General features: G+C 50.0%; 1 protein-coding gene across 1 annotated transcript in view; it reads right to left on the bottom strand.

The window, feature by feature from the left end:
• Celsr1 (cadherin EGF LAG seven-pass G-type receptor 1) overlaps window positions 1–27846 on the bottom strand; it is a 135221-nt gene that overhangs the window by 37327 nt on the left and 70048 nt on the right. The window contains exons 3-8 of the mRNA XM_028753680.1: window positions 22969–23191; window positions 20093–20208; window positions 19223–19311; window positions 2081–2238; window positions 751–914; window positions 152–277 (exon numbers count right to left, since the gene is read on the bottom strand). Coding sequence (XP_028609513.1) covers window positions 152–277; window positions 751–914; window positions 2081–2238; window positions 19223–19311; window positions 20093–20208; window positions 22969–23191 — 876 coding nt within the window. The remainder of the gene's footprint in view (window positions 1–151; window positions 278–750; window positions 915–2080; window positions 2239–19222; window positions 19312–20092; window positions 20209–22968; window positions 23192–27846) is intronic.

The following is a 27846-nucleotide window of genomic DNA, read 5'->3' as shown; positions in this document are numbered from 1 at the left end:
CACCTTGCTCTTCTGACCTTCATGGTTACCTGCCTTTATATCCTACAGAGCTGACCCCAGGTCCTGGACCTCTCTCCCAGCCTCTCTCAGTCTACTTCCTGTGTGTTCTCCTCCCATCTGGCAGTCTAGGGAGGAATGGACAAATCCTTACCTTGTTCACAGTTCTTTCCACCAAAGCGGAGTGGACACTCACATAAGTACGTGTTCCACCTGTTCACACAGGTGCCCCCGTTCTGGCATGAGATCCCATCACAGAAGTTCCTCTGAGAAGCACAGCCTGCAGGGCAGAGGGTATAACCTTAAGGCAGCTCCCCTTAAGGACTTCCACCATTCCCCACACTGACCCACACATGAATGCAATCAGCCAGAGATGGCTAGCCAGGGACCAGTTGGCCATGATGAGAACACCAGGCTAGAGTCTGTGGAATTCTCAGTTTCACCCATATCTGAGACTCAGGGTTTCCATGACATCCTAGGGTCTGATCTGGCCACCTGGTGACCAGTTCAAGACTTTAGGATCCTGTGCCTGGGTAAACAAACAGCGTTCCAATGTCAGAAACACAGCAAATTGTAGGCTGTGGCCATGCCCACTAAGCTAAGCTCTCAACCCATTCCCAAGAGGCCCTCACCCACAGGTAGGTACATTTCAAGAGCTCTCTGAGAAGTAGGAAAAGCCCTTCTATCCCTGGAGTGACCACAAAGGTCCTGTGGGAACCATGCTAGTTCTAAACACCCAGAGGCTGTGCCTACCTGCTCTGGTGCCATTGTTAGCAATAAACGCAGCCATGTCCACGATCCGGCCATCGATGGACAGGTTTCGCATGCATCCCACAAACTGCCGGCTATGCACGGGGAAGTCTTCTGGCAAGTTGGGGACACCACCCAGAAGCAGAGGACCAGTCAGATCCAGTGACCTGGGGAGGCAAAGCCATCTTCTGTGATATCAGGCCTGGCACTGATGTAATGCCACTGTGTTTCTGCTGCCAGAGGCGCCAATCGCAGAGCAGGTACAAGCCCAAGGCAGACGACTCAGGTGAGGGCGGGAGTCAACCCGCTTCAGGGTTACTGGGGGCCCCTCGCAGCGCCCCTGACCCTCAATTTCCTTATATTTGTATCATTTCCCAACAGTTGGAGGTTTGGAGGTGACTAAGGACCACTACTGAGTTCTGTTCTGCATCAGAGGGGAGCACCCCACAGTCCCTTGGCTCTCTAGGGAGACAGTGTAATTAGAGCAGAACTCTGCCTCCAGCAGGGGGCAGCTGAGGTCCCAGGCAGGGCTCTAGACCCATGACACAGTTCACCAATCAAATTAAAGCAAGTTAAGTGAAGATGGGTTCACCTGAACGTGACCTTCAAAATGGGAACAAGATTCAGAGGTAGGGGCAGCGGGAGAAGCCTGTAATCCCAACCCTAAGGATACCGAGGCTGGAGAATTAGAAGTTGGAGGACACAGCCTGGACTCTACAGGGAGACATTGTCTCAAGGCAAAAAACAAAACATCCCACCAAACTATGAGCTAGGACACATCTAGAGCGGGTTCTCAACTTTTGAAGTTTGAATTACCAAAAGAAAATATAGCAAGGCTAGCCCTGCATGAGGGCGATCGAATTTCTTTGTCCTGGGTTCAAATAATCCCCCAAAGACCCTCAAACCGGCAAGGACAGCCCAGTCCCTTCCACCTCATGTAATTTCCAGGGTTCAGGGAGCAGTGATCCAGGGAGACAAGGCATGAATGGTAAGTGGCTCAGACTGACTTTCCTTCTGAAAGGTGCCCACTGCTTAGCCCAGGCTGGCCTCAAATTCACTATGTAGACCAGGCTATGAAGAATTTCAATATGTGTTCCTCAGCCTCCCAAGTGCTAGAATTATTTGTATGTCCTGCCATACCTGGCTGGACAGGTACTTCTAAGGGGACTTATTCTGGAAGGTTCTGTGGTCTAAGAGGGAAGATGCTTATCCACTGAGAGAGAGTCTGATACCAGTCTAGACAGAGGATACCAAGGTACTCTGCATTGGCCTGGCAAGGGTGACCTGTGTTTAGTAGTTGTGGATGCCCTGTGTCGCCCCTCTAGAGTCTCACTTCTTGGAGCCGCTCTGAGTGCCCTGGGCAGCGCAGCTGTAGTTCCCAACGTAGCTTCCGAAGTGCACGGCCACAGCTGCGTCACAGTCATCCACAGTCACCACAGCCACCTTCTCTCCAGACGGCCCATGGGGCAGGCCCAGGTGGCCAATGTTGGGCTGCAGGGGCGTAAAGAATAGAATTTGTCAGCTGTCTCTCTCCATATCCTGGGCAGGTATCCCAGCTCTGCATGCTCCCTGCAGTGTAAGAAGACATGTGTAAGAAGCATGAAGTACCCCAGCTTCCAACCCTGCTACACGGGGTGCAGGCAGTCTTCCTCAGAATGGAGGTTGTCGGAAATAGGGCTACGACAGTAAAGTTAAGGCAAACCCAAGATAGAGATTGTGGGAGCCTGCCGGAAGCAAGATGACTGGGGCCCACAGCCAGCACCCATGGAAGGGCACTTGGGTACCCTAGAAAGCTGGCTTTTAAATGCACTTTTATATTTGCTAGGAATAAAAGCCCAGGACTAAAGACAACCATGTGGTATAGAACTAAATTTTCATGTCCCACAACTGTCCAAGGCCAGCTCGCCAGGCCAAGAGGAGAAAGACCTGTTGACTAAGCCACACAGATGCTAGTTCTTCCTCAGGATGGCCTTCAGACACAGCCATGTCATTACATAGGATCCTCTTTTTGCCCCTTGCTGGCTTCTGGCCACTACAACCTTGGGTTCAGGTAGCAGCTTTCTGGCTCAAATATGGAGATCTGTTTCCCAGCTGTCAAAGCTGGAGCCTGATCATACCAAGTACCCACAGTACTGAGCGTGTGTGCTGGCCTCACCCTCCTCAAGTTATCTTCATCCCGAGCTGAAGAGATGGCTCAGCAGTTAAGAGCGCTCACTGCTCTCCTGAAAGTCCGAGTTCAATTCCCAGCACCCACATGATAGCTCACACCTGTCTAATGCTGTCTTCTGGTGTACATGCAGACAACACACCCATATACATAAAATATACAAATAAACCTAAACAAATTATTTTCATCCCTTCACTGGCCTGAAGTTGCCTCTTGTATGTTTCCGGGTCAAATCCACTCCTCAGGAACCTCTTGGCCTTGGCCCTGCTGCTGACATCAGGTAGCAGCCTGGGCTCCCACCTCCTGGAGCCATGGCTCTCATACAGGGGCGGCAATGAAGCCTCCCCCTATTGGGGAGGCTGCGGCTGCCACCCAGAAATGGCTTCTTTTCCTGGCAGCCCTCATGGTCACAGGCTCTTGGTGGGCCCTCTTGAGACACCAAGTATCCACCCATATAACCTCTGCAATCCTTCTAGGGATAGATAAGAAGCCAACTGCACTGTCCATGTTAGACAAAAGGTATGAAGGTCTTGAGTTTTAGAAACAAGCAAACAGCCATAAGCTGGCACACAATGCTGACACAGGCAACTGGATTTCCTTTCTGCCTTCATATTGGGATACCAAAGCCTGTGTCCCTAGGTGCTGTGACCATAAACGCAGGGTGGTGCCATAAGACTTTACAACTGGCACACTAGATATAAGATTCTTCCTCCCCATGGAGAGTCTGACAACAGCTCTCTTCAACACCCCCTCCCCCTCAAAAAAACCGAAAGACCTAGAAAGGTATATGGCATACCTATAGCCCTAGAACTCAAGAGGCTGAGAGTAGAGGGTCACTTAAGTTTGGGAGTTCCAGGCCAGCCTGGGCAACATAGCAAGATCACACCTCAAAACAAGCAAACAAACCAAATCAATGGGCCCAGTGCCACCTCTAGCTGTAACAGTGCAGGGACTGCTTGCATTAACATGTTTCTTTATACTACTAGAAATATCTATAAATACAGAGACTATAATTAAATCACCCTAATGCCTTTAACAGGGGATGACTGTGTAGCTCATTCAAAATGAAACCTCAAGATTCTCATAGGAGTGAGGCACCTGTTTGGTGTAGACACTGTACTGAAAGGTAGGTCATGGAGTGCTGGCAACAGGAGCCCAATCAATTGTCTGAGGTGAATGACCATCTTCTCACGCCACATACCCTGAAGTAGTATAGTGGGTGACTTAGCCACATAGTCACCTGATGTGAGCTCTCCACTCTGCCTCCTCCAACCATCTGCCCTAAACGAGCTCATGGTGGTAGTTTCTCTGGGTATAAGGTAGGATTTAAGATTAAAATATCTGGGCTCACCACGTAACTTTTTTGCCAGGTAAGCATGAGGACCTGGGTTCAGATCCCCCAGGACTCACACTGTCCTATATGTGTCTATATAGGACATATACTGGCCGTGTGTGCCTATAATTCCAACACTGAGAGGGGGATAGGGGACATGGATCCACAGAGCTAGCCAGTCAGCCTAGCTGGTCAGCAGGCTCCAAGTTCAGTGCAAAAAAACTAAGATGGGGAACAACTGAGGAAAATATCAGGTGACCTCTGACCCCCACAAAATGCAAGTGCACCTGTATATATATCTGAGCCCTCAAAATCCAAATGCATGAACACACAGACAAACACACACACCAATACATTCACATAAATACATAGGCGAGTGAAGATGGCCCCCATAGGCTCATAGGGAGTGACATTATTAAGAGGGATGGCCTTGTTGGAGGAAGTATGTCACTGGAGGTGGGCTTTGAGGCCCAGTGTCACTCTCTCTTTTCGCTGCCTGCCAATCAGGATGTAGAACTCTCGGCTACCTCTCTCCAGCACCATGTCTGCCTGCATGCTGTCATGCTTCCTGTCACAATGATAATGGACTGAACCTCTGAACTGTAAGCTAGCTCCAATGAAATGTCTTCCTCTTTATAAGAGTTGCCTTGGTCATGGTGTCTCTTCATAGCAATAGAAATAGAAACCCTGGGGGCTGGAGAGATGGCTCAGTGGTTAAGAGCACTGATTGCTCTTCCAGAGGTCCTGAGTTCAATTCCCAGCAACCACATGGTGGCTCACAACCATCTGTAATGGGATCTGATGCCCTCTTCTGGTGTTTCTGATCATAGCAACTGTGTACTCACATTCATAAAATAAATCAATCTTAAAAAAAAAAAAAAGAAAAGAAATAGAAACCCTAAGATACTCATTTACAGAAATACACACTCAAACACTATAACATACCTCTCTCTCTCTCTCTCTCTCTCTCTCTCTCTCACACACACACACACACACACACAGTACACACAGTAGACCAACTGTTCCTTTGATATTAGAAGTGTAGTGTCGACTAAGATATACGAGTCTCCCACAAACCTCTCTTCTGGACCCGAGAGGAGCCACATATCTTAGGTCAATCTCTGATTATCTATTTCCTTAGAGAGTCCACTTCTGTTAAGTGGTAGTTAGATGGTTATGGAAAATCATCCGTTTTCTCACTTGGGAGCAGCAGCTTGCTTTGGGAGATTGGTGAGGTACCCATTAGGGATGCTTAAGTGTTAGGTACCACGCTGAGAAAGAAGGACCATCTCCGGGCTGTATGAACCCTGTATCATCTCCTTAGCGTGTAATTTACATTTTTTGAGGAATGGGTGTGAGGCTTTCAGGGAGTGGATGTAAACAGCCCTTTATGCGCAGAGGCTTTAATGAAACTAACCTGCTATTTACCAAATTGTGATTGCTGTACACTACGGTTCATAATTGACAGCTCAGCACCAAAGGACTCAAGCGCAGACAGACAGCAAAGAGAGCACCAGGGTGAAAAACAGGGAACACCCAGGATTCTATCCAGAACAGCTCCTGCTGATGAGGACCAACTGCTGCTGACGCTGATGCCTGGCTCCATTCTGAGGGGTCAGAGCTGGTCAGAAGGCTCTGGGGTGACAGCTGCTGGTTATCAAGCCAAAACATGTGCCCTGGCCTTGCAGATAAAATGAAGGAGCTTGTGGTCAGGGAACCAGAGAGCCAAGCACCCGTGGGTCATACACAATCAGGAGGAGGAGAGATATGAGGCAGAGGCAGGGGCAGGGAGCACCTGCTGGGGCTGCAGACGGCAACCTCAGTGAAGGGTCTGAGTTCCTGGCTGTCCAACCATGGGGCTTACCACCCGCTGGGGGTAGGGGGGCTCACTGACAAGGTTAAAGAAAAAGAAACCAGGAGTGGTGGCACACACTTTTAATCCCAGCACTTAGGAAGTAGAGGCAGGCAGATCTCTGTTGTGAGTTTGAGGATGGCCTGGTCTACATAATGAGTTCCAAGACAGTCAGTAATACATAGAGAGACTCTGTTGCACAAAAAAGGGGGTGGACAGAAAAACGATACAAGAGGTGACCAGGGTACACGCAGGGACATTATTAGAGCCAATTGTTGGCCACTACTGGCAGGATGCACCATCCCACTCCCAGGGACGTGCCTCTGGGAACATAGAGGAGGCTAAAAAAACAGGTTTGCACATGCTTCCAACAGTACTTAAAATTCTCCTGTGACAGCAGGAGCAACTGAAATGCCCCCTCAATAGAGGGACAGAAATAGACACTGGCCCATTACTTGCTACGAGGAACTGGGGCACTGCAGTACACCGTGACCTTGCTGAGCCCTGAGGCATGGCACTGAGGACTTGTATTATGTGATGCCATGAAGCTGAGATGCCCAGAACACCAAGGCTGGCTGGTGGCTGTGGCTGCTGGGGAGATGTTGGGGATGACTGCTGAGAGCAACAGAGTATCATTGTAACACTGGGAGAATATTCTAGATTAGACTGCCTGTTGCTCAGTGTGTTTTGAAAGTTGCTTCTTTGGGCCATGCAAGTGTCACCCAATGCTCTCCAGTCATGCACCTGCTCTCTCAGGACCACCTCTGGAAGTCTGACTAATTCAATTGCTTAGCCCTGTGCTGCTGTGGCGGGCGGGCGGTAAGACACCACAGGAAAGATGGCTGCTGTTGGTATGGGCTTGATGAGCTGCGTGGTTTGAATCAAGATGGAGAAGCCAGATGGGAAAGCTGTGGGGGCATTGATGGAGACTTTGGTGGCTTTTTTGTTCAAAGAAAGACAGGAGGGGTTGCGCTCAGTGTCAGAGCTTCACCTAGTATGCCAAGAGCGTCTGGGTTCTGTCCCAGCACCACCACAACAAAGATATTCTTTTTTAAAAGGGGCATTTGGCTTTTTACTCAGTGGGTAAAGACACCTGCCATCCGGTGAGAACATGAGTTTGACCCCTGACCTCACGGAAGAAAGACAGAATGGATTCCTCATGGCTGCCCTCTTATACACACCGAGGCACTCACAAACCCATGTACACACACAGACACACACGCATATACAAGCCTGATTTTGAACAAGCTTTTTAAAGGGAAGGGGAGGCTGGAAATGTAGCTTCATTGGTAGAGTGCTTATCCAGCATTCAGAAGGCCCTAGTACAAAGCACACAAAGGCACGGTGACGAATATCTGTAATGCCCGCCCTTGGGAAGTCAAGGTCAGCTTTAGCTACGTGGTAGGTTTGAGCTAGCCTGGGATACATGAGATTCTGTCATGAAAAGAAAAATTTTAATTTAAAATAAAATAAAATGGGGGGGAGGGGCAGGCAGAGAGACAGAGAATGTCCTAGTGAGAAGCTGATGTCCCAGTGATTAGCTGACACGAATGAGGGTGGAGATGCCACTGGAGACAGTGACACCATCAGGAGCAGCCACTGGTTTTCCTGGGCCCCAGCTCAGGTGAGGAGCGAGAAAGAACAGGACAAAATGGAGAGCTTTCTAACTTGATTTGGCTTTTTGTTTGTTTGTTGTTTTTTCCAAACAGGGTTTCTCTGTGTAGTCCTGGCTGTCCTGGAACTCACTCTGTAGACCAGGCTGGCCTCAAACTCAGAAATCCACCTTCCTTCTCTCCCGGGAGCTGAGAATAAAGGCATGTGCCATCACCACCCAGCACTTTCTAATATTTTATAAGTGAACTTTAAAACATTTGCCACATATTTAAACCAAAGAGAGGAGCAGACAATGAAAAGGAGCCGAGTGGCAGGTTGAGCGCTTTCCTCAGTTCCTGTGTGGGAAGCTGGGTATGGGATGATCGGCCTCTGCAAGGCGGCTTGGATCTGTGGGAGCAGATGGCCAGACCAGGAAGATTCCCAAGCTTGAGGTATTCTTCAGGCCCACTGAACCTTGGACTTCATCTCCAGGACGGAAAGCTCAGCAGTGGCCAGCCCAGGACACTTCGGCAAAGGTAGTACAAAACACACAGCCCAGAGGTGGGGATCAGACTGCAGAGCCACACACAATATCTGCTTCCAAGTCTGTACCACCACCATCATCTACACACTTAGCATATGTACCCTTCAGCATCTACTACCTCAGGGTTCCACCTTGGTCACAAAGGCTGCTCTAAGGAGGACACGCGTGTGTGCACGCACGCACGCACACACACTCACAGGTGGAAAGGAAATGGCCAGTGGGTGGAGCTACCACAGTAACTCCTCCTCCACTCTAATAACCAAGGGCTACTGTGCACTTCAAGGTGAGGCCCCCAAAGGCCAGCTCTACCAATCTGTGCAGATCCGGACTCCTGATGCCAAAGCCTCACCGAGCCAGTCTCTTTCATTTTTCTCCAGCGTATTTTCTTCCCGGTGTACGGCCCCTCCCTGATGCCTTCCACTTAGATGCCTAATGTATCTGCAGAGCGCTTTTGTGCGCACACAAAAGCCTTTGGTCCTCAGGAGTGCTCACATTTCTGCCGTCTTTTAACCCTGTTACAGACAATTCCTCGTTGGGAGGCCAGTGGGGGTTTGGTTTCAGCGTGGGGGCGGGCAGAGGGGGTGCCTATGAAACCAGATGCAGGTACGGGGAGGCTTAAGATGAGAATAGATTCACACTCGGGGTCAGGAATGAACAACCAATGTTCATAGCAGAGAATTCACAGATGACCGGAGACCAGGAATGTTTGCAGGAGGTGACGTGCGGTACTGTCATTTCTCCAACAGCAACCCCATGTCCACCCTGCAGTGCCTGCCACCCACGGGCTTGCACAGGCCCTTCCTGCCCACCTCAGTCACCTTCTCCGGCCACTGAGGCCCTGAGCATGTGCAGGGGACTATCCACCAGTATTTGTGTCTCTTGTGTTCTACATTAAAGACAAAGGCAAAAGTCTAGCTGTCCACACATAGACATATGGGATGTGAAACAGCTCCTGGTCTCTCCCTTACCAGTGCATATCCCAGTATCTGAGACAAGACCCACTAAGAAGCCCAGGCTACACAATGAGGTAGCCTGGGCAAGCTGGAAGTTTTCTGGCAAGGGGAGAGCACAGGCCAGTGCTTACAGGAAGTGTGCACTTGCACACTCACACCATACCCTGCATCCTCAACACACCCTCAATGGGGCTCATCTGATCATGCACTCACACAGATGCTCACTAGTACTCACACATGCAACGCGCACGTGCACACACCTGCCAGCAGATCTCACACTTCATGTATACAAATGGAGTTTTATTCCTTCTTACAAAGCCTGGCCTACCTTAGCTAGGACCTCCCACCCCAGTCTGAGACACAACAGAGACACCTCCCGTTTCAGCTCCTTATCTCTGACCCCACCTTGGAGTGCCCCCTGACAGATCCCAAGGGCAAGGAGCTCAAACCTTCCTGATGAAGATAGGTGTTGAATTGGTGGGAGGAAGCGTGAGCTTGCTAGAAAAAGCAGAGAGACTGTGGAGGAAAGGGACAGTCACAACGGGAGGCCCGTGTCAGGCTGAGAGGATGACACATTTGAGAGTCACTGACACATCATCCACATGTCCCCATCAGAATAGTTCTGTGCCTCAGTTTCCCCATCTCCTCCTAGAACCGAGGAGACCGATGTAGATGTACACATCCTAGCACCAGGCAAGATGTCAGTGTACTTGGTCCTGGTACTAGGGTGGAGACGAGAGGAGTGGGCTTGCTGGAGCAAACTGCATCTCAAGTTGCATAGGACACAGGGGTAGACTGGAAGAGGATGAGGGAGATGGAAGGTATGGGGGAAAGCAGCCATTCCACCAGACAGGACACACCCAGGACAGGCTGCCTAGCTCCTGGAGGACTTTCCATAACATAGCAGTGAAACACAAAGACCCAGGGTGCGACCCTGAGCTGTGAAATTTCCATGCAGATGGCCCTACCATCTGACCAGCTTGTGTTTAGGAACAGAGGCCAGGCACCTTATCTCCCAGCTCTGCCACCTGTCAGAGGACAGGCTGTGTCCTTGTCCCTGCTGCCTGACCCGTCACTACCACTGCAGCTCTACAGAGGGGCACCCAGCCAACACTCCCACAGAGCACACTGCCACTGCAGGCCCCTTGGTTGGCTTCTATTACCCACTAAGCTTGGCTTCAAGGGAGCCATTTAACATTCCAAGGACGGAGATGGAGGATAGATAACCGGGGTCTCAGACATCACCCTGTGACCCACAGAGAGGTGGTAGAATGTACCTGTATGGAAGTGTAGCTACTGGATATTTATGGAATACCTGCATAGGCCAGACGGGAGCTCCCTGCATCGGCAGGAAACACAGCCGGAAAGAAACAACTAATTCACACTACAGGCTCAGGCTTGCGGACAATGAGAGCTTTTATGGTAACCGAACCCCTGGGGTGCACTCCCATAGGCGCCTATGAAACACCACACTCCCTCTTTGTTGGCAAGAGGACTTTGTGTAGTGGAAGAGAGGAAAAAAAAAACCCAAAGTAAGGTCCCTTGAACAGTCTCGGGTACTTTGCACAGCTCAATTCACCTAATGAAAATGTGGCGTGTTTCTTGCATAGCCTTCAAATCTAAAGATTTGTTGAAAAGAATATAAAAGATAAAAGACTCCAAAATGGTTCATTTGTACTGACTCGGATGGTTGATGCTTGACACAGAGAAGGATCACAGAGCCACCAGAATTCACATCCTTGTTCACAAACAACCATCATGCACTCCGCTTGCAACGCTGCCTTGAGACTTCATATCCCAAGGAACCTGGAGGTCCTCTGAGTGTGATGGTGTACACCTTAAACCCCAGCAAGCGGCAGGCAGAGGCAGGCAGATCTCTGTGAGTTCAAGGCCAGCCTGGTCTACATAGTGAGTTCCAGGACAGCCAGGGCTACATAATAAGACCCTGTCTCAAAAACTACAAACAAACAAACAAAACAAGAACCTGGAGAAAGACTTACCCAAGTATCTGTGCAAGGGCTCATGGATTTTCTTGACTAGCAGAGGCCCTCCCCTATCAGGAGGGGATTGAAGGTAGAGATCACAACCCACCTCTTCTGGATCTCGGGGTTTCACATGGAGCAGAGACAAACAGATTTTGAACCATGTGAACAAGCCAAGCGAGTCATCCTAGCTAGGGCCAGGCAATTCTTAAGAATAAGATCCATACCCAGAGGTCAGTCCAAGGTCACCCTGAACACAGGTACTCCCCCAACCCCAGTCAGAGAGAGGGGGTGTTGGTCCTGAGAAGAAGAGTACCTTTCTGCTAGAGCCCTTTGTCTCATAAAATGGACTCTGGTTTTTGTACCAGAAACACACTCCACCTGAATATGCGAAGATACACATGGTAATCCTTCCTCGGCAGATTTATGTAGACAAGGAAAACATCGCAACCCATACTGACATTCAGCATGTCAGTCTGATTTATGATCATTTGAAAACAATATTTTGCAAGCCCTTGAGATGTTTTTAAAATGTGTGTGGGTGTTTTCCCTGCACGTGTGTGCGCACCACTCAATGTGCCGTGTCGGGAAGAACGGGAGAATGACGAATCCCCTGGAACTGGAGTTACCCATGCTTGTGAGCTGCCATGCACGTGCTCTGAACACCTGAAGCATCTATCTCCAACCCCCAATGTTTGCAGTTCCTGTACGATGCTCGATTGCCCTCCCTCTTCCTCTCCCCCTCTCTCTTCCTCTTTTTCTTCTACCAAGATCACATCTATGTAGTATCACCATTACCTTCTCGCAGCTGACGCACTTTGCTTGATCACACATTTACTCCCTAATTATAGGGTTTTGGGAAGCAGACTCAGCTATGCACAAGCTATGAAAGGAAGATTGACTTTTGTTCATGTTTCGAAGGGAAAATCAGACTAGATGTTGTAACTTGCTACTGAGGACTTGGATTGGTGGGCTTGACTTACTGGGCTATTATGGACTTGATGGAAAAATTTTAAAACTGCTACCCAGGATGAGGATGATGAGGATGATGATGGTGATGATTATGATGATGATGATATAATGATGGAGGAGGAAGAAGAAGGGGAGAAGGAGAATCACCATTCTGATCATCCCTTGACCAAGAAGAGCCCAAGCACCCAAAAACTAGCCTGATCTGGGAGGAACTTCACAAGCCCTGTCAGCTGCAGGAGGCCAGTATGACAGTCAAGATAGTGATGTCACTGTACTAGATGCAGAAGGCCCAGGAGGGACATTTAGTAATGACTAGAGATGACTGAATCTTCAGTAGGGCATAGATCCTGTGACATCTTGTTAGTACCGGCCAGGAACACAGTACATCCTCTTCCCAACTAAGAGTCATCGACCCCAAATGCCAGAGTGAGAAACCCAACTGGCCCCTCTCACCTCCTAATCCCTTCAAGAAAACTCCCCCTGCAGTCACACCCTGACCGCAGACCCCATTTTCTCCCCACATTGTGAGCATACCCCACAGAAGAGTCCACACTACCCCATGAATCCAAGATGACCACATAAAGCTCACTTCCCCAGTGGGCTGGGCGTTGTCTGAGGAACTGAGGTAGGCACAGCCAAATGCAGATGATACCCTTGTTTTCCTGACCAAGGCCGTGAGGAGGGAGGGTTCCTACTGAATGGCTCCTCATGTGGAGAGCAGAGTCCTGAGCGTTGTGTACGATTTATCTTGGGCATGACCAAGTCAAGAGCTTCAGTGCTCAGTCCCATCCGAGTGGCAAAGCCTTCCCTGGATGAGGCTCAGAGGGATAGAAAAGCCTTCCTCTAATCCATGTGGGAATGTTAACAGTGTGTATAGAAACCATCAGTGTGGCTTCCTCTGTAGGGATGGCTACAGCCTGAGACTGCTTCCCTATAGACACCTGTTGAGATTAGTAAACCTGCTTCCCTGTTCAGCTATAAACCTCAAACCTGTCTCGATTCAGTGTATAAGATTCACATGCTGGGCCGAGTGGTGTGCATGTCTTTATTACCAGCACTGAGGAGGCAGAGACAGGTGAGTCCTGTGAGTGTAGGGCCAGCCTGTTCTACATAGTGAGTTCCAGGACAGCCAGAGCTACATGAGAGAAACTCTGTCTCAAAATACCAATGCATACATGCACGTGCACATTCCAAGTTGCAGCTTAACTGATCTTAGCTTTTCTGACATGTGTGTCAGCCCTAGTCAGATCAATCCCTGAGACATCCAAGAGGGTGGGACTTGTGGTGTGCTTGTGTCCCCAGTCCCCACTGGGGCTCCCTGAACAAAGCAAGGGCAGCCAGAATCTCCCAGGAAGCAAAAGTGGAGCTCAAGAGGACCAACAGCTCAGTGGTTGCAGGCAGGTTTCCTCTCCTCTAGACCACGCCTCCTTTGGAAGCAGCCAGATGCTATTGTATTGGGGATATGGGTAGTGTTCCTCCTTTAACACCACACACACACCGGTGCTGAAAGGTGACTTAAAAGAAACAAAGGATTGAAACCTGCATTTCAAGTACAGAGAAATGACTTAAAATGCTCTTACTGACATTGGCCATCATATGCCACAGGTGGAAATGCTTAACTTTTTTTTTTAAGATTTATTTATTTTGGGAGTGGGGGGGTAGGTAGGGGTTACATCCACAGAGAAGAAGGAGGAGGGGTGAGGGGATAGGGGGTTCCTGGGTGGGTGGGGGATGGGGTAAGGGGACAACATATGAAATGTAAATGAAACATCCAATTTAAAAAAAAAAACATTTGAAGGAATGTCATAGAGCAAAGGGGTTAATCCTTGTGCTTGACCCCAAACAACAAAACACAGACCAATGTAGGGAATCTGCAGAAGGCAGATTGTTTAACATAATGAACTTCTTGCTAACACTCTGAGGATACTTCAGAAAGATAACAATTCCCAAACAGTTATTTCAACAACTGGCTGGGTAAACATGGCAGTCAGGAATCCTGTGTTAAATTCTGAATCTAACATTGTGGGGTTCTAAATTAGCATCTTGCTAGAAGTTAGGGGAATATTCTTTGTTTTGAGGATTTTGTAGTTGGGGGGGTGGGTTATATTTTATAAACTTTATCTTTTAAAACTTACAAATAAATAAAAACATTATCACACATCAGAATTTTACAGTAACTTAAATACAAATGAATAATTATTAAAAAAAAAGATTTATTTATTTTATGTATATGAGTACACTGTAGCTGTGTTAAGACACACCAGAAGAGGGCATCAGATCTCACTACAGATGGTTGTGAGCCACCATGTGGTTGCTGGGAATTGAACTCAGGACCTCTGGAAGAGCAGTTAGTGCTCTTAACCACTGAGCCATCTCTCCAGCCCGATTAACTGGTTTCTACAAAAGCCTGGGGGGGGGGGAGCAGTCACGGTGGAGCCATAACCACAAATCTCCACCCAGGGAAATCTCCCAGTGCTTCCGGAGAAGGGCTGGGTAAAGCCCGAGAGGCAGGAGCAGTGGCTTTCTCTAAAAAGTCCACACTAGATCCACCACCAACTCCATCAAGCTCTTCCATTTCCCTGAAGGAAGACTTAACCAACAGCTGTTCTCACTAAAAATGTCACTAAGTAGAAAGAAAGAGCAAACTGCCTTTGCCCACACTCCTGGGAAGGTCTGCGGAGGGTTCCCTGGGGTCACAAACATTGTCCTCTAGGATGGACGGTCACACAGCTCCACTATCACTTTCCCTAGGCCAGTAGGCCTCCCTGCTGCTCCACACTGGCCTGCCCTTGGTCCCTCCCTCCTGGATCATCCTGTTTGTGTGTTCCACCTGTTTCCTCTGGGGACCCTGATGAGAAGCCAACCTGGCAGCTCTGAAGCCCCGCCCCTGCCCCGCCCCCAGCCAGCAGAGCACAAGGTTCCCACAGAGGGCACCAAGGTCTCTGTGCAGAGACATGTTGGCAGGCTGACCTGGCATGCCCAGGATAGAAACTAAGCACGGCAAAGATGTGCCTGAAGGAAGCCGGCACTCATGAAAAGTGGAGCAGACATGACCATCACAGCCAGCAGTCAACTCTACATCCTTACTGCCGAGTCAGAGAGATGCTCAAGTCTCCAGGTGCAGTGTGTTCAGGACCAGCACTGCCAGTCAGAGAAGGGTCTGCAGAGGGGTTTTCCACTGCTGCTGGACCCACGGAACTTAAGGCCACCATCAGGACATGGCTCAAGTCCCTCCAAGTGTGGCTTACCCACTCCTCATCATCTGGAACCTCTCCTCAGGCAACTGTGTTACAGCCATCTTGAGTCACCTGAGATCATTCCATTTTATTGCCAGAGGCCTAGGAACAGAGAGGCCGGGAATGAAGATGACAATGACAACTCCCATATAGAGACCCAACAGAGCAAGTGACTCGCCCTGACTGTGTCACTTTCCGAGTCTCCTTTGACCCTTATAGACTGGAGTGAAGTGAGAGTTTTGGCTTCTTAAAAAAAAAAAAAAAACAAAACCACACACACACACACAATTAGGTTGTGTGAACATGTTTTTGGTTTAATCCCGGGTGTGGGATATGGGGCTGTTTCAGTTTGTAAAAGTCCTTCTCTATGATGGTCTCGTGCTCTAGGGGAGTATGATATTTGGCAGCTGTAGATAGTTTAATTCTGGAGTCTCTAGAGAGGGAATAAATGCCAAAGACTGGACAGGAATGGGGAGAGGGGGGCTTCGAAGGAGGAAGCTGCTGCTCCTGGCTGCTGTTATTATGGATGGAGATATTCTGATCACAAAGACTGGACTTGCCCCTAAGAACTTGATGACCCCAATGAGCAGGAAGTAGCCTGTAGAGGTTATACCCCCTTTCCACTCCAGCCTACTTTATTTCCTACCTAGTATTGGGAGCTAGAAGAAATTGGGGTGAAATGGGGTTGCAAGGGAGGTAGAGGTATAAGAACCCAATAAAATAATAAACTGAATACGCCAACACTGGAGTACTGTGACCTCAGGCTGCTGCCCGGACTCAGGCCTGAAATTGTTCCCAGCCTGACAGGTCTTCCCAGGTCCACGGATCCAAAGCGTGTCTGTCCCTGCATCTGGACTGGTAAAGGCAGACACCTCAGAGGCAGAGCCAGACAGAAACATCAGGGCCGTCCACAGACAGGTACTGTAATCTCTGCTAATATTCCCCGTTGTGTGGCCTACCCAACCCACACACGGAGGCTTAAGGCTATAAGGGAGACTGGTTGGTTTCCTCCCTAAAATACCCACCCTCTGGCAAAAGAAGGAAACAGCCCAGCAAAGGCCTAATCCTATGCTCAGGGCTGTGTTTGTTCATTGGGAGGTGGAGGGAGCTGTTGAAAGGACCCAGCCTGGAAAGAGAACCATAGATTCCAGTAACCCACATCTACCTACTGATCCTCTGGCATGGGGCCCCTCTTTCTTCTGGGCCATTTGAGGTAGCCTTTTGTAATGGTGTGCTCCTCTGAACTGATTCACAGGACAGAGAATTCACAACTGGGCTGAGAGGCCCCACCTAGCCACAGGACATGCTGTTGCTCTGGCCACAGCAGATAGCTACAGAGGTTTCAAATGGGGAAACTGAGGCTGGCTCAAGCTCCTGCACCCACCCCTCCCTCAGCAGCAAGGCTGTAGTCTGGATGTGTGTCTCTGACATAAACAAGAAAGGAAATATGCCCTGTATTTCCCTGATGCCCCGGGGTTCCTGTGGTTCATTCTGACAGGCCTATACATTCTAGAAGCACAAATCACTGGGAGTGTCCACATAGGGTAGGAAGGTCTATATAGCAGGAAGGACATATAGGAGAAGCCACAGGACCAAGGTGAGTCAGCAAGGTGACAGGGTGGATGTTCTTGGATGTCCTGCCTGGGAGCAGAGGCCAGCAAGGCCAGCAAGGCCAGCATCCCTTCACAGGATTAAGAGGGCATCCCTCTGCAGGATTATCTGCCATTCCTTCCACTCATAAGTGCATGAGATATCAAGACCCAAAGAAGGATGTATTTGGGGCACAAAACCATAGACACGTTGTCCTTGAACCAAGTGTGTTCTACTTTGTAGAAGCTCTATATCTGCCGCTACCTGACCAGTTTCTCCAGAAAGCATGGGCAGAGCAATCAAATGCCTGAGCTTCTCAGGTGACCACGCCCCCCTCTGCAGGGACACAGAAAAGCCATCCAAGCTCCAGAGGCTTCCAGTGCCCCAGTCATGGGAGCTCAGCCCTCACTTGTGTGCTCGAGGTCACGACTATCCTTTAGCCACAACATGGGTAGATGGTTGCAGGGTGCATTTTCTCTGCAGCAAGAAGAAGGTGGGAATTGTTGATTTACAATTGTGATGGTTTGTATGTGCTTGGCCCAGGGAGTGGCACTATTAGGAGGTGTAGCCGTGTTGGAGTAGGTGTGTCACTGTGGATGGGGGCTTTGAGACCCTCATCCTAGCTGCCTGGAAGTCAAGTCTTCTCCTGTTTGCCTTTGGAACAAGATGGAGAACTCTCAGTTCCTCCTGCCTGGATGCTGCCATGATCCTTCCTTAATGATAAAGGACCAAACCTCTGAACCTGTAAGTCAGCCCCAATTAAATGTTGTCCTTATAAGAGTTGCCTTGGTCATGGTGTCTGTTCACAGCAGTAAAACCCTAACTAAGACAGCAATGCAAAGCATGATGGGATGGAGGACCATGGGGGAAATACCCCTAAAGAAATAGCTGGGAAACAATGAGCAATTAAGACATCACAGAAAGAACAAAGCCTATCCAAGCTGTGCATTCTGGGAAGAGAGAATAGAAAGGAGGGACGACATCTTACTCTTTCTCATGGCTACTGTGAGCCGCCCAGGGGATGTGCAAGCCATGTCCTTTATATTGATAGTAACTGCCCCCAAATCCACAAGACCATAACTTCATGATCAAATAAGTTTCTGAAATAGGGAGGACATCATGGACAGCAGAGATTTTCTCTTCTCTCTGGCAACTGTGCCCTGTTCCCCAGGTGTGTCTGGGGTTAGTCCCAAGTCCTACCCAAGTCTAAGACACTCCTGATTAGTTCAGTGTTCCCCAAGGTCGCCAGGGAGCCTTTGGCCCCAGGCCATGGCAACCCCTCCTTCTGTCTGCATCACCATTATGGCTGCAGAGACTACACTGGCTGGGCTTACACCACGAGACAGCTCCCACTCACAGCCAGGGACACAGAGGAGAACCAAAGACCGCTCTTAGAGTCCATCTTTAGATCTATCTAGGGTGGTTGTGGCGATCTTCAGAAATAAAAAGAGGCCCACTGTAAATGTAAGGGGTGACCTTGGAGAAAGAAGGACATCAGTGACTTGAAGCAGTGGAAGAACTGAAGACAAGGACAGTCCCACGCCCTAAGAGTGGGGAGATGACATCCCAGGTCCCAAACGCCTGAAGTGCCATGGATAAGAAATTTAGAAAATACCTTCACCACCATACAGGTTGCACAGAAAGGGTTTCCTCATCTCTCATCTGCTGATATAACATAGACATAGGTCTTAAAAAGTCTGGGGAGAGTTGTGGCCGGGCTCAGTGAGGAGCAGGAGAGACCAGCATGGACTCATGGTGAGACCCAGAACTGGTGGTGTGAGAGGGGAGGTGTACGAAAAACTCACAGCCCAGGAAAGCACATGACTTCGCAAAACAGTGGTGGTCGTATGTTTCCTTACAGCCAATAAACTGCAAAACATACCCAAGACACCTGCCTTCAGAGCTGGGAACACACCATCCAGTCACAGCTCATTCGAGACATGCAGTCAGAGCTGGGGACACACACACACACACACACACACACACACACACAGAGTCACAGCTCAGGACAGCTCCTGGATTCTCTGCAAATTCTCTGCATCCTGTCTTAGTGTATCTGGGTCTCTACCTGTCCACGTAGCTTCAGTTCAAGCATTGGCTACATGCACAGAACCCTGGTTAACATCACATCCTCCATTCCCTTCCAACAGTGCTGGCTCTTACAGTACAAACATCATCCTATGCAGAAAAGCCACCGGGCCATCACTGGCTGGCCTGAGCAGGAGGCGAGCAGGCGAGCAGTCACCCTCCTACCTTGTTGTAGTACTGCACCAGCACCGAATGCCACCGCCCGTCACTCACACCTCCGGGAACCTGTGGTGTCACCGTGGTTGTGGTCTCACCTATGCAGCAAGAGGGAGATCCAGAGACAGGTTAGGGGTCTCCAATCAGGTTTCCAGGCTGCAGTGTAGACATACAGCTCAGAGAGACTGGCTGTGTGCCCTTTCTTTGGGCATGGCCACCACTGGAAGCCATCCCCCAACCCCCCTAAATGGAGGGCCTCAACCTGAGAGATAGCAAGATTCTAAAACAGGAAAAGAAAAAAGAGGAGCCCTGAGTCAGAGAAGGCTTGCCCCTCTCAACCCCCACGGCCTGATCCCCACACCTGTGCCTGCCTGGTCCTCTCATGCCGGTCACCACATTAATTTACAGGTGCACTGCACTTCATTTTTATTATTACTATTTTTATATTTATTTGATTTTATGTGTATGGGTGTTTTGCTTCCATATCTACATGTGTACCATAAGTATGTCTGATACAGAGGACAGAGGAAGGCACTGGATCCCCTAGAACTGGAGTTAGGAATAGTCGTGAGCTGCCACATGGGTGCTGGGAACTGAACCCAGGTCCTCTGCAAGAACAGCAAGTGCTCTTAATTGCTGAGCCATCTACCTCTCCACCCACATCACTGCACTTCAATCACCGATTCCCACCTAGGAACCAGGTTCTGTCTGGTATTAGCACTAGGCTGCCATGGCACTGACATCTTCCTGCACTCTGACTTCGAGAGGCCAGGTTCCGAGATGCAGAATTAGGGTTGGAAGTCCAAGCAGCCGGGGGGACAGTGATAAGCTTAATCCATGAAGCGCCTTGGAGACACTCTGTGGCTGTAGGAGCCTCACCTGCTGAGAATGTAAGCTGTAGCTGCTCCTCCACGATCTCCAGGGCGATGAAGTCATGCTTCTCGTTGAAACGGCCGTTGTAGAGCAGCAGGGCGTTCCTGTCTTGGGTGGCAAACCTGTGGGTGGAGCAGCGTGTCACACAGTGAAGGACCCCAGAGCCATGAAGATACACAGAGTGACATGACCAGTCAGGGGAGTGAGTGCCATGGTTCAGGAAAATAATCTGGCCCCAGCCCTTTATCACAAGAGATGCTGAAGGCCCAGCCAACCTGATGCGTGCACCAGAGCCTTAGGGAACACGATGGTTCCCTGTGGGCGTGTGAAAAGACTCCCTGCGGGGTGGGGAAAGGACTGGGTAGATGGAGGTTTGTGGTGCAAGTCTGAGGATCAGAGTTTAGATCCCCAGTACCCCTGTCAAAAGCCACCCGTGACAGCCACTTGTAATCCCAGCAAATCTCAGGAGGCAAAGACAGGGAGGGAATCCTCAGGGTCTGCTAGAATATGTAGAGATGGGAAGCACTGGGTTTAGTGAGAGACTCCAATTCAAAAAATGCAGTGCAGAGGAACTAGAGAAAATACCTAGTATCATACACACATGCACACGCACAGGTGTGCGCACACACACAGAGAACACACACGTACACAGAGAGAACACACATGCATGTACACACACACACACACACACATACACACACACACTACATGTTCACAAGGATGACACATAGCCTGTTTACCAACTACAAGCATGTCTGGAGGCAGACCACAGGCAGCTTATCTCATGCTACAGATCAGATGAGACCCCAAGGTGCTTCTTTTGCACCAATGTCTCTGCATGCGTGCCACGACTCTAAGCCTCTTGTACCTATTGGTATACATCTGATCCTGGACTCTGTGTGCCCAGGTTAACCCCTCTTACACAGTGCCTTCCTGGTAAGCACCATCCACTGCTAAAGACAGAGAAACTGAGACGGGGGGGGGGGGGGGCCCGCGGGCCGGGGGGGGGGGGGGAACATTTCAAGTAAAATGAGGAAAGACAGAAATAGAAACCAAAGCTTGAGGGGCCAGAGGAGAAGGAGCCAAGAACAAAGGAGGATAAAAGGCGGCTGGGAGTGGGGCCCACTTGGGAGACCCAGCACTTGGCAAACAGAAACTAGAAAGAGGAGAAGGCCCATGACAGAAGCCACCTGAGAAAAGGCAAACTCAGCCGGGCTGGTCCGTCCTCTGTGGTAAGAGGAGCCTCAGCAGCTTCCAGGATGTGTGCCCCAGAAAACTATGTAACTGGAGGGCTACTACTCTTCTGTGAGGATTCTGGGGGAACTTCCTCTCTTTTCTTGTGACTTCGAGTTTTAAGGCAGTCATATGTAAAAGCCACCAAGAATCACCAGGATGCACGTGGCTGTGAGCTGCTGGCCATACCAAGGAGGGAGGACTACACTCCAGGGTTACATAATCCCAGCTCACACCCGGCACATGCCATGATACAGTCACCAGCCGACACGAGACTTCTCTGATGTGGAAGGCGGTGGTGGCTATTCATGGGAGTCCTCTGTTGTAGATACTGTGTCACGGGGGATCCCACAGCAGGGCCCTTGCTCTGCAGGCTTGTCCCATAAGGGGTGGCCTTCTGAAGGCCAGAGTCTTGTCATAAAGGGGCAAACACAAGAATTATCCAAGCCTGGCAGTACAGGGCTCAGGATGTACTGTGCCCATCATAGGCAGACACTGTTCATTTGTCAGGCAAGAGGAAGGCGGGGTGGAGGGTGGGGAGAGTAGTGAGTGTTGATGACCAGACCACCCCACAGCCTTAGACCTCCCCACAATTCACCCAGTGAGAAGGACCTTGTTAGCCCATAGCATAGAAGATGAGGAACAAGGAGAAGTCACTTGTCCTTTGGTCATAAGGACACTGCTGGCCAGCTTCATCTTTGGGAGAGAACTCAGGGACAGGTTCTTGCTCTGTCTGCCCTAAGAGGTCTGGTCCTCAGAAGGCAGCTCAGTGAATGATGAAAGACAGAGAATAGCACACTCCTATCAGGAGAGCATGGGCTGCAAAGAGCTACTGCAAACACGCACAAAAACACTGAGGAAAAGCCTCACCCCTTCAAAATGGAAATTCTAGGTTTTCCTTCAACTAAGCAAATGTCACAGGCTCCAAATCCCAGGCTTATGATGCCTAGAATCCAGTGAGTTCATATGGTATTTTATGCATACATATTTGCACGTGTGTGTTCAGGAGCCCACCAATTCAGCCAGATTGGCTGGACGGCAAGTCCCTGGAATCCTCCTGTCTCAGCCTCTCCAGGTATGGGATCACAAGCATGTGCTACTGTGCCCAAATTTCTACACAGGAGCCTTGAATTTGAACTCAGTTCTTATGCTTGTATTAAGTATTTTAATAAGTAAACCAGCCCCAAATGATAGATTGGAAAATTTCTTAAGTAATGTTTAAATTCTGGGGGCGAAGGTATGGACAGCACACAATCAGCCTGTTACATACAGATCAGGACCAGGGCTGGGGAACTGGGGTCTGAGCAGCCTGGCTTGTGACATGCACAGGAGGTCTGATTCCTTGGCCTGCCCCACTGGCTACTGAGATATTAGTGATGCCCATGTGTTGACTGGTGGGCAGAATCAGAGTAGCCAGGTTAGTTTCCAGGCCTGGGATTTAGGCTGTCACCTCTTGGAAGTCCTGGCACAGATGCTCTATTGTCCCTATGCTGAAATAACATCCTCTGTCATCATCGTGGCAGTGGCCTGACCCTTGAGCAGCTGGTCCAGCAGCCAGCACTGAGCAGGCCTCCCCAGCAGAGCCTAAAAAGCTGAGGTACACAGACCCCCCACAACATATTCCCAAGGGATACCCCATAAACACTTACGCAAGGGAGACGGTGAAGTGGAAGCGTTGCCGCAGGCCTCGGAAGGTGACGAAGGACTGGGGTGGGAAGCTCCTGGTACTCACTTCACAGTAGGGGTGCTCATACTCGCCGGGTGGGCACACACAGTGGAAGCCTCCAATAAGCAGGTTCACGCAGGTGCCCCCGTTTTTGCATACTCCGCTGGCACAGCGGCCCGAGCGAACGTTCACCTGGCAATGTTCCCCTGGAGAAGAAAGCAGAGGTCACACAAAGGCAGTCCCAGCATCCGAGTTTGCTTCCCCCTACCCCTTGTTCCCATAATAAAAACTGACCATAGGCAACTTGGGGAGGAAATGGTTTATTTTAGCTATTGTCTGTCATTGAGGGAAGTCAGCACAGGAACTCAAGGCAGGAACCCAGAGGCAGAGGCTGAAGCAGAGGCCATGGAGGAAGGATGCTTACTGGCTCGCTCTCCAGGGCTTGCTCAGTTTGCTTTCTTATGTAAACCAGGGGTAGCACCACCCAACAGTGGGCTGAGCCTTCTACGTCAATCATTCATCAAGACAATGCCCCATGGACGTGGAGGTGACAGTGACAAGCCAGTCTAACAGAGACTGTTCCTCAATTGAAGTTCTCACTTCCCGAGTGACTCTAGTTTGCTTAAGTTGACAAAACAAACAAACAAACTAACTGACTGACTGACTGACTGACTGACTGACTGACTAACTAACTAATGAGCACAGAGACTAAGGGAGAGCCAGTGGACAGTGGATGTCCCCTGAGACACACAGTTGACTGAAGGCTCAGGCCTATTGGCTTGTATGCCACAGTGATACCTGAACCTGGGGCTTTGGCAGAACTTGCTGCCAGTTTGCAGACACTGTTCCCTAAAAGCAGAAACACCTTCCTCTGTAGGTGACCCAAGGATGATGGACTATAGGACTAAAATATCCCCTGAGAGCCCTCTTCTACTGAATGTGTTCAGGCTGAGACCCAACTGAGTCCCAAGCTGTTGCTTCTGTAGCCCAGAAAACAAGTCTGCTGAGACAGAAGGCGGCTGAGACCACTAACCCACTAGACACCTTCACAGCCATTCAGACCCACCCATGGAGAGACCCTAAGTGCTTTTGTTGCCAGGCCGGGCCAGGTCAGGCTCAGGTCAGGACAGTGTGATCTCATCCACCTGCCAGTTCTGTACTAGCTGAGATGGGCCCAGAGAAACGCACAGGGAGACGCTGCCGGTGTGCAGACGCAGGTAAGAAACAGCCACCGGTTGATGCTTGCTCGTCTCAGGTCCACCACAGTGGACACTTCATCTCCCAGTCACTTCTCGATCCCAGGGCCCTGCCTGACATGGCCCTGAGCTTGGCCACCCTGCCGGAACCTTTGAGTTCCTGTGCTTGCACGCACACCTGCACACACTCACACCATCCTATGGGCCACACACTCAAACCATTAGACCCTCACAAACACGTTCATGTTCACGTCTGTAAACACACCAGCATGTACATCCTTACACCCACAGTCTCAGACTCAGTCTCAAACATCCATGCTCACACCTATCCTCTCCTCAGGCACACTCACCTCACAGACCTATGAACTCCCCTGTCCCCACACTCTCACACTCAAACACGTCAGTCAGTGCTCACAGCCTTCTACACAACCCTTGTGAGGGGCCATCACTGAAGTTGCAACTTAAGCTATCTCTCTCTTCCTTCAGACACTTTAAATTTCCCCCTTCAGGAGGGTTTGCTTTACTGTATGCCAGGTTAGCCCATGCACAGTGAAGCCCAGCACATTCTGTGAACAAAGCTGCCTAAGAGACACTCTGGCCTTATGCTCGCTAAACCATGAAGACAAAGGGGCACTGCCTTCACCCTGATCCCAGCCAGTGCCTGAGAGTAGCAGCCCTTGGAGGATCCAGGCTCAAGGGATTGTCCAAACTTTCCCAGCAGAAGAGAAAGGCAGCCCTTGTCCTGTAAGACCTTCCAAACTCCAGCCCCACCTAGTAATGGGATTGCAGACCTGGCAGCCCAATCCAATCACTTGAGCATGGGGTTCTCTTCCTCTCTCAGGACCCAGGAATTCCTCTCCAAGACCCAGAAGAGGCCCCAAAGTCTCTAGTCCCTGCCAACACAACTTTATATTTTAAAGACCCTGGAAATGAAGGAGGGTCCACCTTAAGACCCACATGACTCCACCTCAAGGGTCTGGCTGCATCTAGAAAGCCCCGGTTTTCCAGTGAGGCCACACGCTGGCTTCTGTGTAGACAGGATGTGAGGAGCTCTCAACCTATACAGTGGCTATTAGTCTCAGAACTGATGTCTGTCCAGTGTGGACTCTGTAAGAGGAAGGCTCTGAGACTGGGGTTGGGGTTGGGGAGGGAGGGCTTCCCAGGCTGTGTTTCAGCCCTCCCTCAGGGGATGGTCCTCCAGACTTTCTCTTCCCTTCCCAAGCAGAAGGCTGTATATCTCAGGGCCCAGTCAACAGTCCACCCAATTCCTGCCTATAGCCTCTCTCAGCCCTTCCAAATAAGCCTACCCCATCCAGTACTAACTTCCTCCCATTGTCTCCTGGCACCTCCAGCTCAGCCCTCCCCTCTCCAGCCTGTTTCTCTCTGGGTCCCCCCATTTAGACTCAGAGATCCACCATCTGCCCAGGGAGGTAGGCTTTGAATCTTGGAGACACCTGCACGCCACTGGCCCTCCCCTCCCTCCTCTACCGTTCTCACATCCGGTGCCCCCATCCCACTGCCCGAACTGTCACCTCAAACCCAAGCACCCCAAATATGCACCTCAGACCACCAGTTCCATTGACTCTCAAAGCCTCTTGCTCTGCTTGTGACACAAAAGACCGTTTCCTACAGTGCTGGTCTCTGAACACACTCATCCACTGGCTTAATATGCCACTACTCCACAAAGATGTCACCCTATCACACCCCTGGCCCTCAAAAGTACAGACCCAGATCACTTGCCCCACACTCTTGGCTCTAACATAGCTGTACTGTTCCTCCAGCCAGGATCCCAGCACCCAGAACATCACTACAGGAGCCTCACAGCTGTCCAGTCACTGACGATAAAACCGACTGATAGCTGAACTGAGGTGTCTCTCCCTCAGTTTCTGAAGACTGCCCTATGTCCCCTCCCCAAGCCTGTCCTCAACTGTGGCTCACCCAGCAGGAAGTTTCACTGCACTCTGAGCAGGCCCAGAACCCCAGGATCCTTCCCAGCTCCACCTGCTGGGAACACCACTATGTGGAAACATGGGGTAGTAGTGCAGCCATAGGGTTCGTTTTAGGGCCAAGTCCGAGAACATCTGGTACACAGTGGGTGCCTTGCATGTTAGGATGCTGGACTAGTGCCCATAATGAGGGGGTGTCTGAGGAGAGCTGGGCATGCAGCAGATACTGGCGGGTGTTTGTGGGATGAAATCATACAACACCAGAGCTTCCCAGAGCCAAGGCAATGATTCACGCATGAGCTAACGGTAGGTTACAGAGCGGACATCATTCATCCACTGATCCAAGCAGTGTGGGTAGATAGCCATACAAAGAATTAACTATAGGGTTAAACACACTGCTTTTATATAAGGCACTGTGAGCTGTGGTCACTGTGCTGAAGACAAACCACACTAGCCCAGGATAGAGCCTCATCTCTGGGTTCTTTGAATAAACTCCAGACCCTTGGGAGCCAACGTAGGGTCTGTTCTGATGTTCCTATGAGAACTCTGGTTGCAGCAGCCACTCTTGCTAGTGCATCAGAGGTGCATCTTGGCTCACTGAGGCCTTGCACTAACCTTCCACATGGCTTCTCCTGCATGAGGTTAGTCAGATGCCCTGTGGTGGGGGTGTTCAGTTGACAGTGTGTGCGTGCTCCAAACACTGCCAACATGGAGCTGCCAACTTGACAGCATACACCTGAGACCTGTGCAGTGATAGCTTCTAATTCTGCAAGTCATTTTAGCCCACGAGAATGACATAGGTCAATGTCTGCAAGTCCTGCATCTCATAAAGCAACTTCAAAAGACAGGCTTTGCTTTGGTCTTTTCGATGACTCTGTGTGTGTGTATGTATTTCTCTCTCTGTGTATATGTGTGTATATGTTTCTGTGTTTCTGTATGTATATGCATGTGTGTGTACCTCTCTCTCTCTCTCTCTCTCTCTCTCTCTCTCTCTCTCTCTCTCTCTTTCTGTGTGTGTGTGTGTGTCTATGTGTATATTTCTCTCCCTCTGTGCATATGTTTCTGTGTGTATATGTGTGTACATGCATGGGTGTATACATGTTTTTTTCTCTCTGTCTGTCTGTCTGTCTGTCTGTCTCTGTGTGTGTGTGTGTGTGTGTGTGTGTGTGTGTGTGTGTGTGTGTAAGAAGGCCCGAAGAAGGTGTTAGCCAGTCTGGAGCTAGAGATACTGACTGTTGTGAGCCATTGACCCTGGTCTTATGAACGGGGACATCTTAACCACTGAGCCATCTCCACCCACCCTTGCTTGCTTGCTTTTCTATTGGTGCTGGACTCAAACTCAGGTTGTCAGGCTTGGCTGATTGGTGGCAGATGCCTTTACCTGCTGAGCCCTCTCTGGTCTATCCTTTTTCTTCCTGATACAGAGCCACTCTATGGCCTAGAGCTCTTGACCCTAGCCTTCTACCACACTGTATCAAACAGTTCCACTTTGATGAAATAAATCTTCTCAGGGCTTACTGTCATGATTTAAGTTTGTCCTTTTTCTAAGATTTCACAGTTCAGGAGCTGACATTCCCTGAACATCCAGGTGTTCTACTTGGAGGCAAATGCTGCTTGCTGAGTCGTTCTCTACCCTGGGGCATGCCTCCCCACATCTGCCCTTGCACACCCATTTCATAGGTAGCCCCCTCCACCTACACTGAGCTAAGGTTAGCTTGG

The sequence above is a fragment of the Grammomys surdaster genome, unplaced genomic scaffold (genome assembly GCF_004785775.1).
Source record: "Grammomys surdaster isolate TR1022 unplaced genomic scaffold, NIH_TR_1.0 125953, whole genome shotgun sequence".
Lineage (NCBI taxonomy): Eukaryota > Metazoa > Chordata > Mammalia > Rodentia > Muridae > Grammomys > Grammomys surdaster.
Note: the sequence above shows the minus strand (reverse complement) of the source record. Positions and strands in the feature narration are given on the sequence as shown.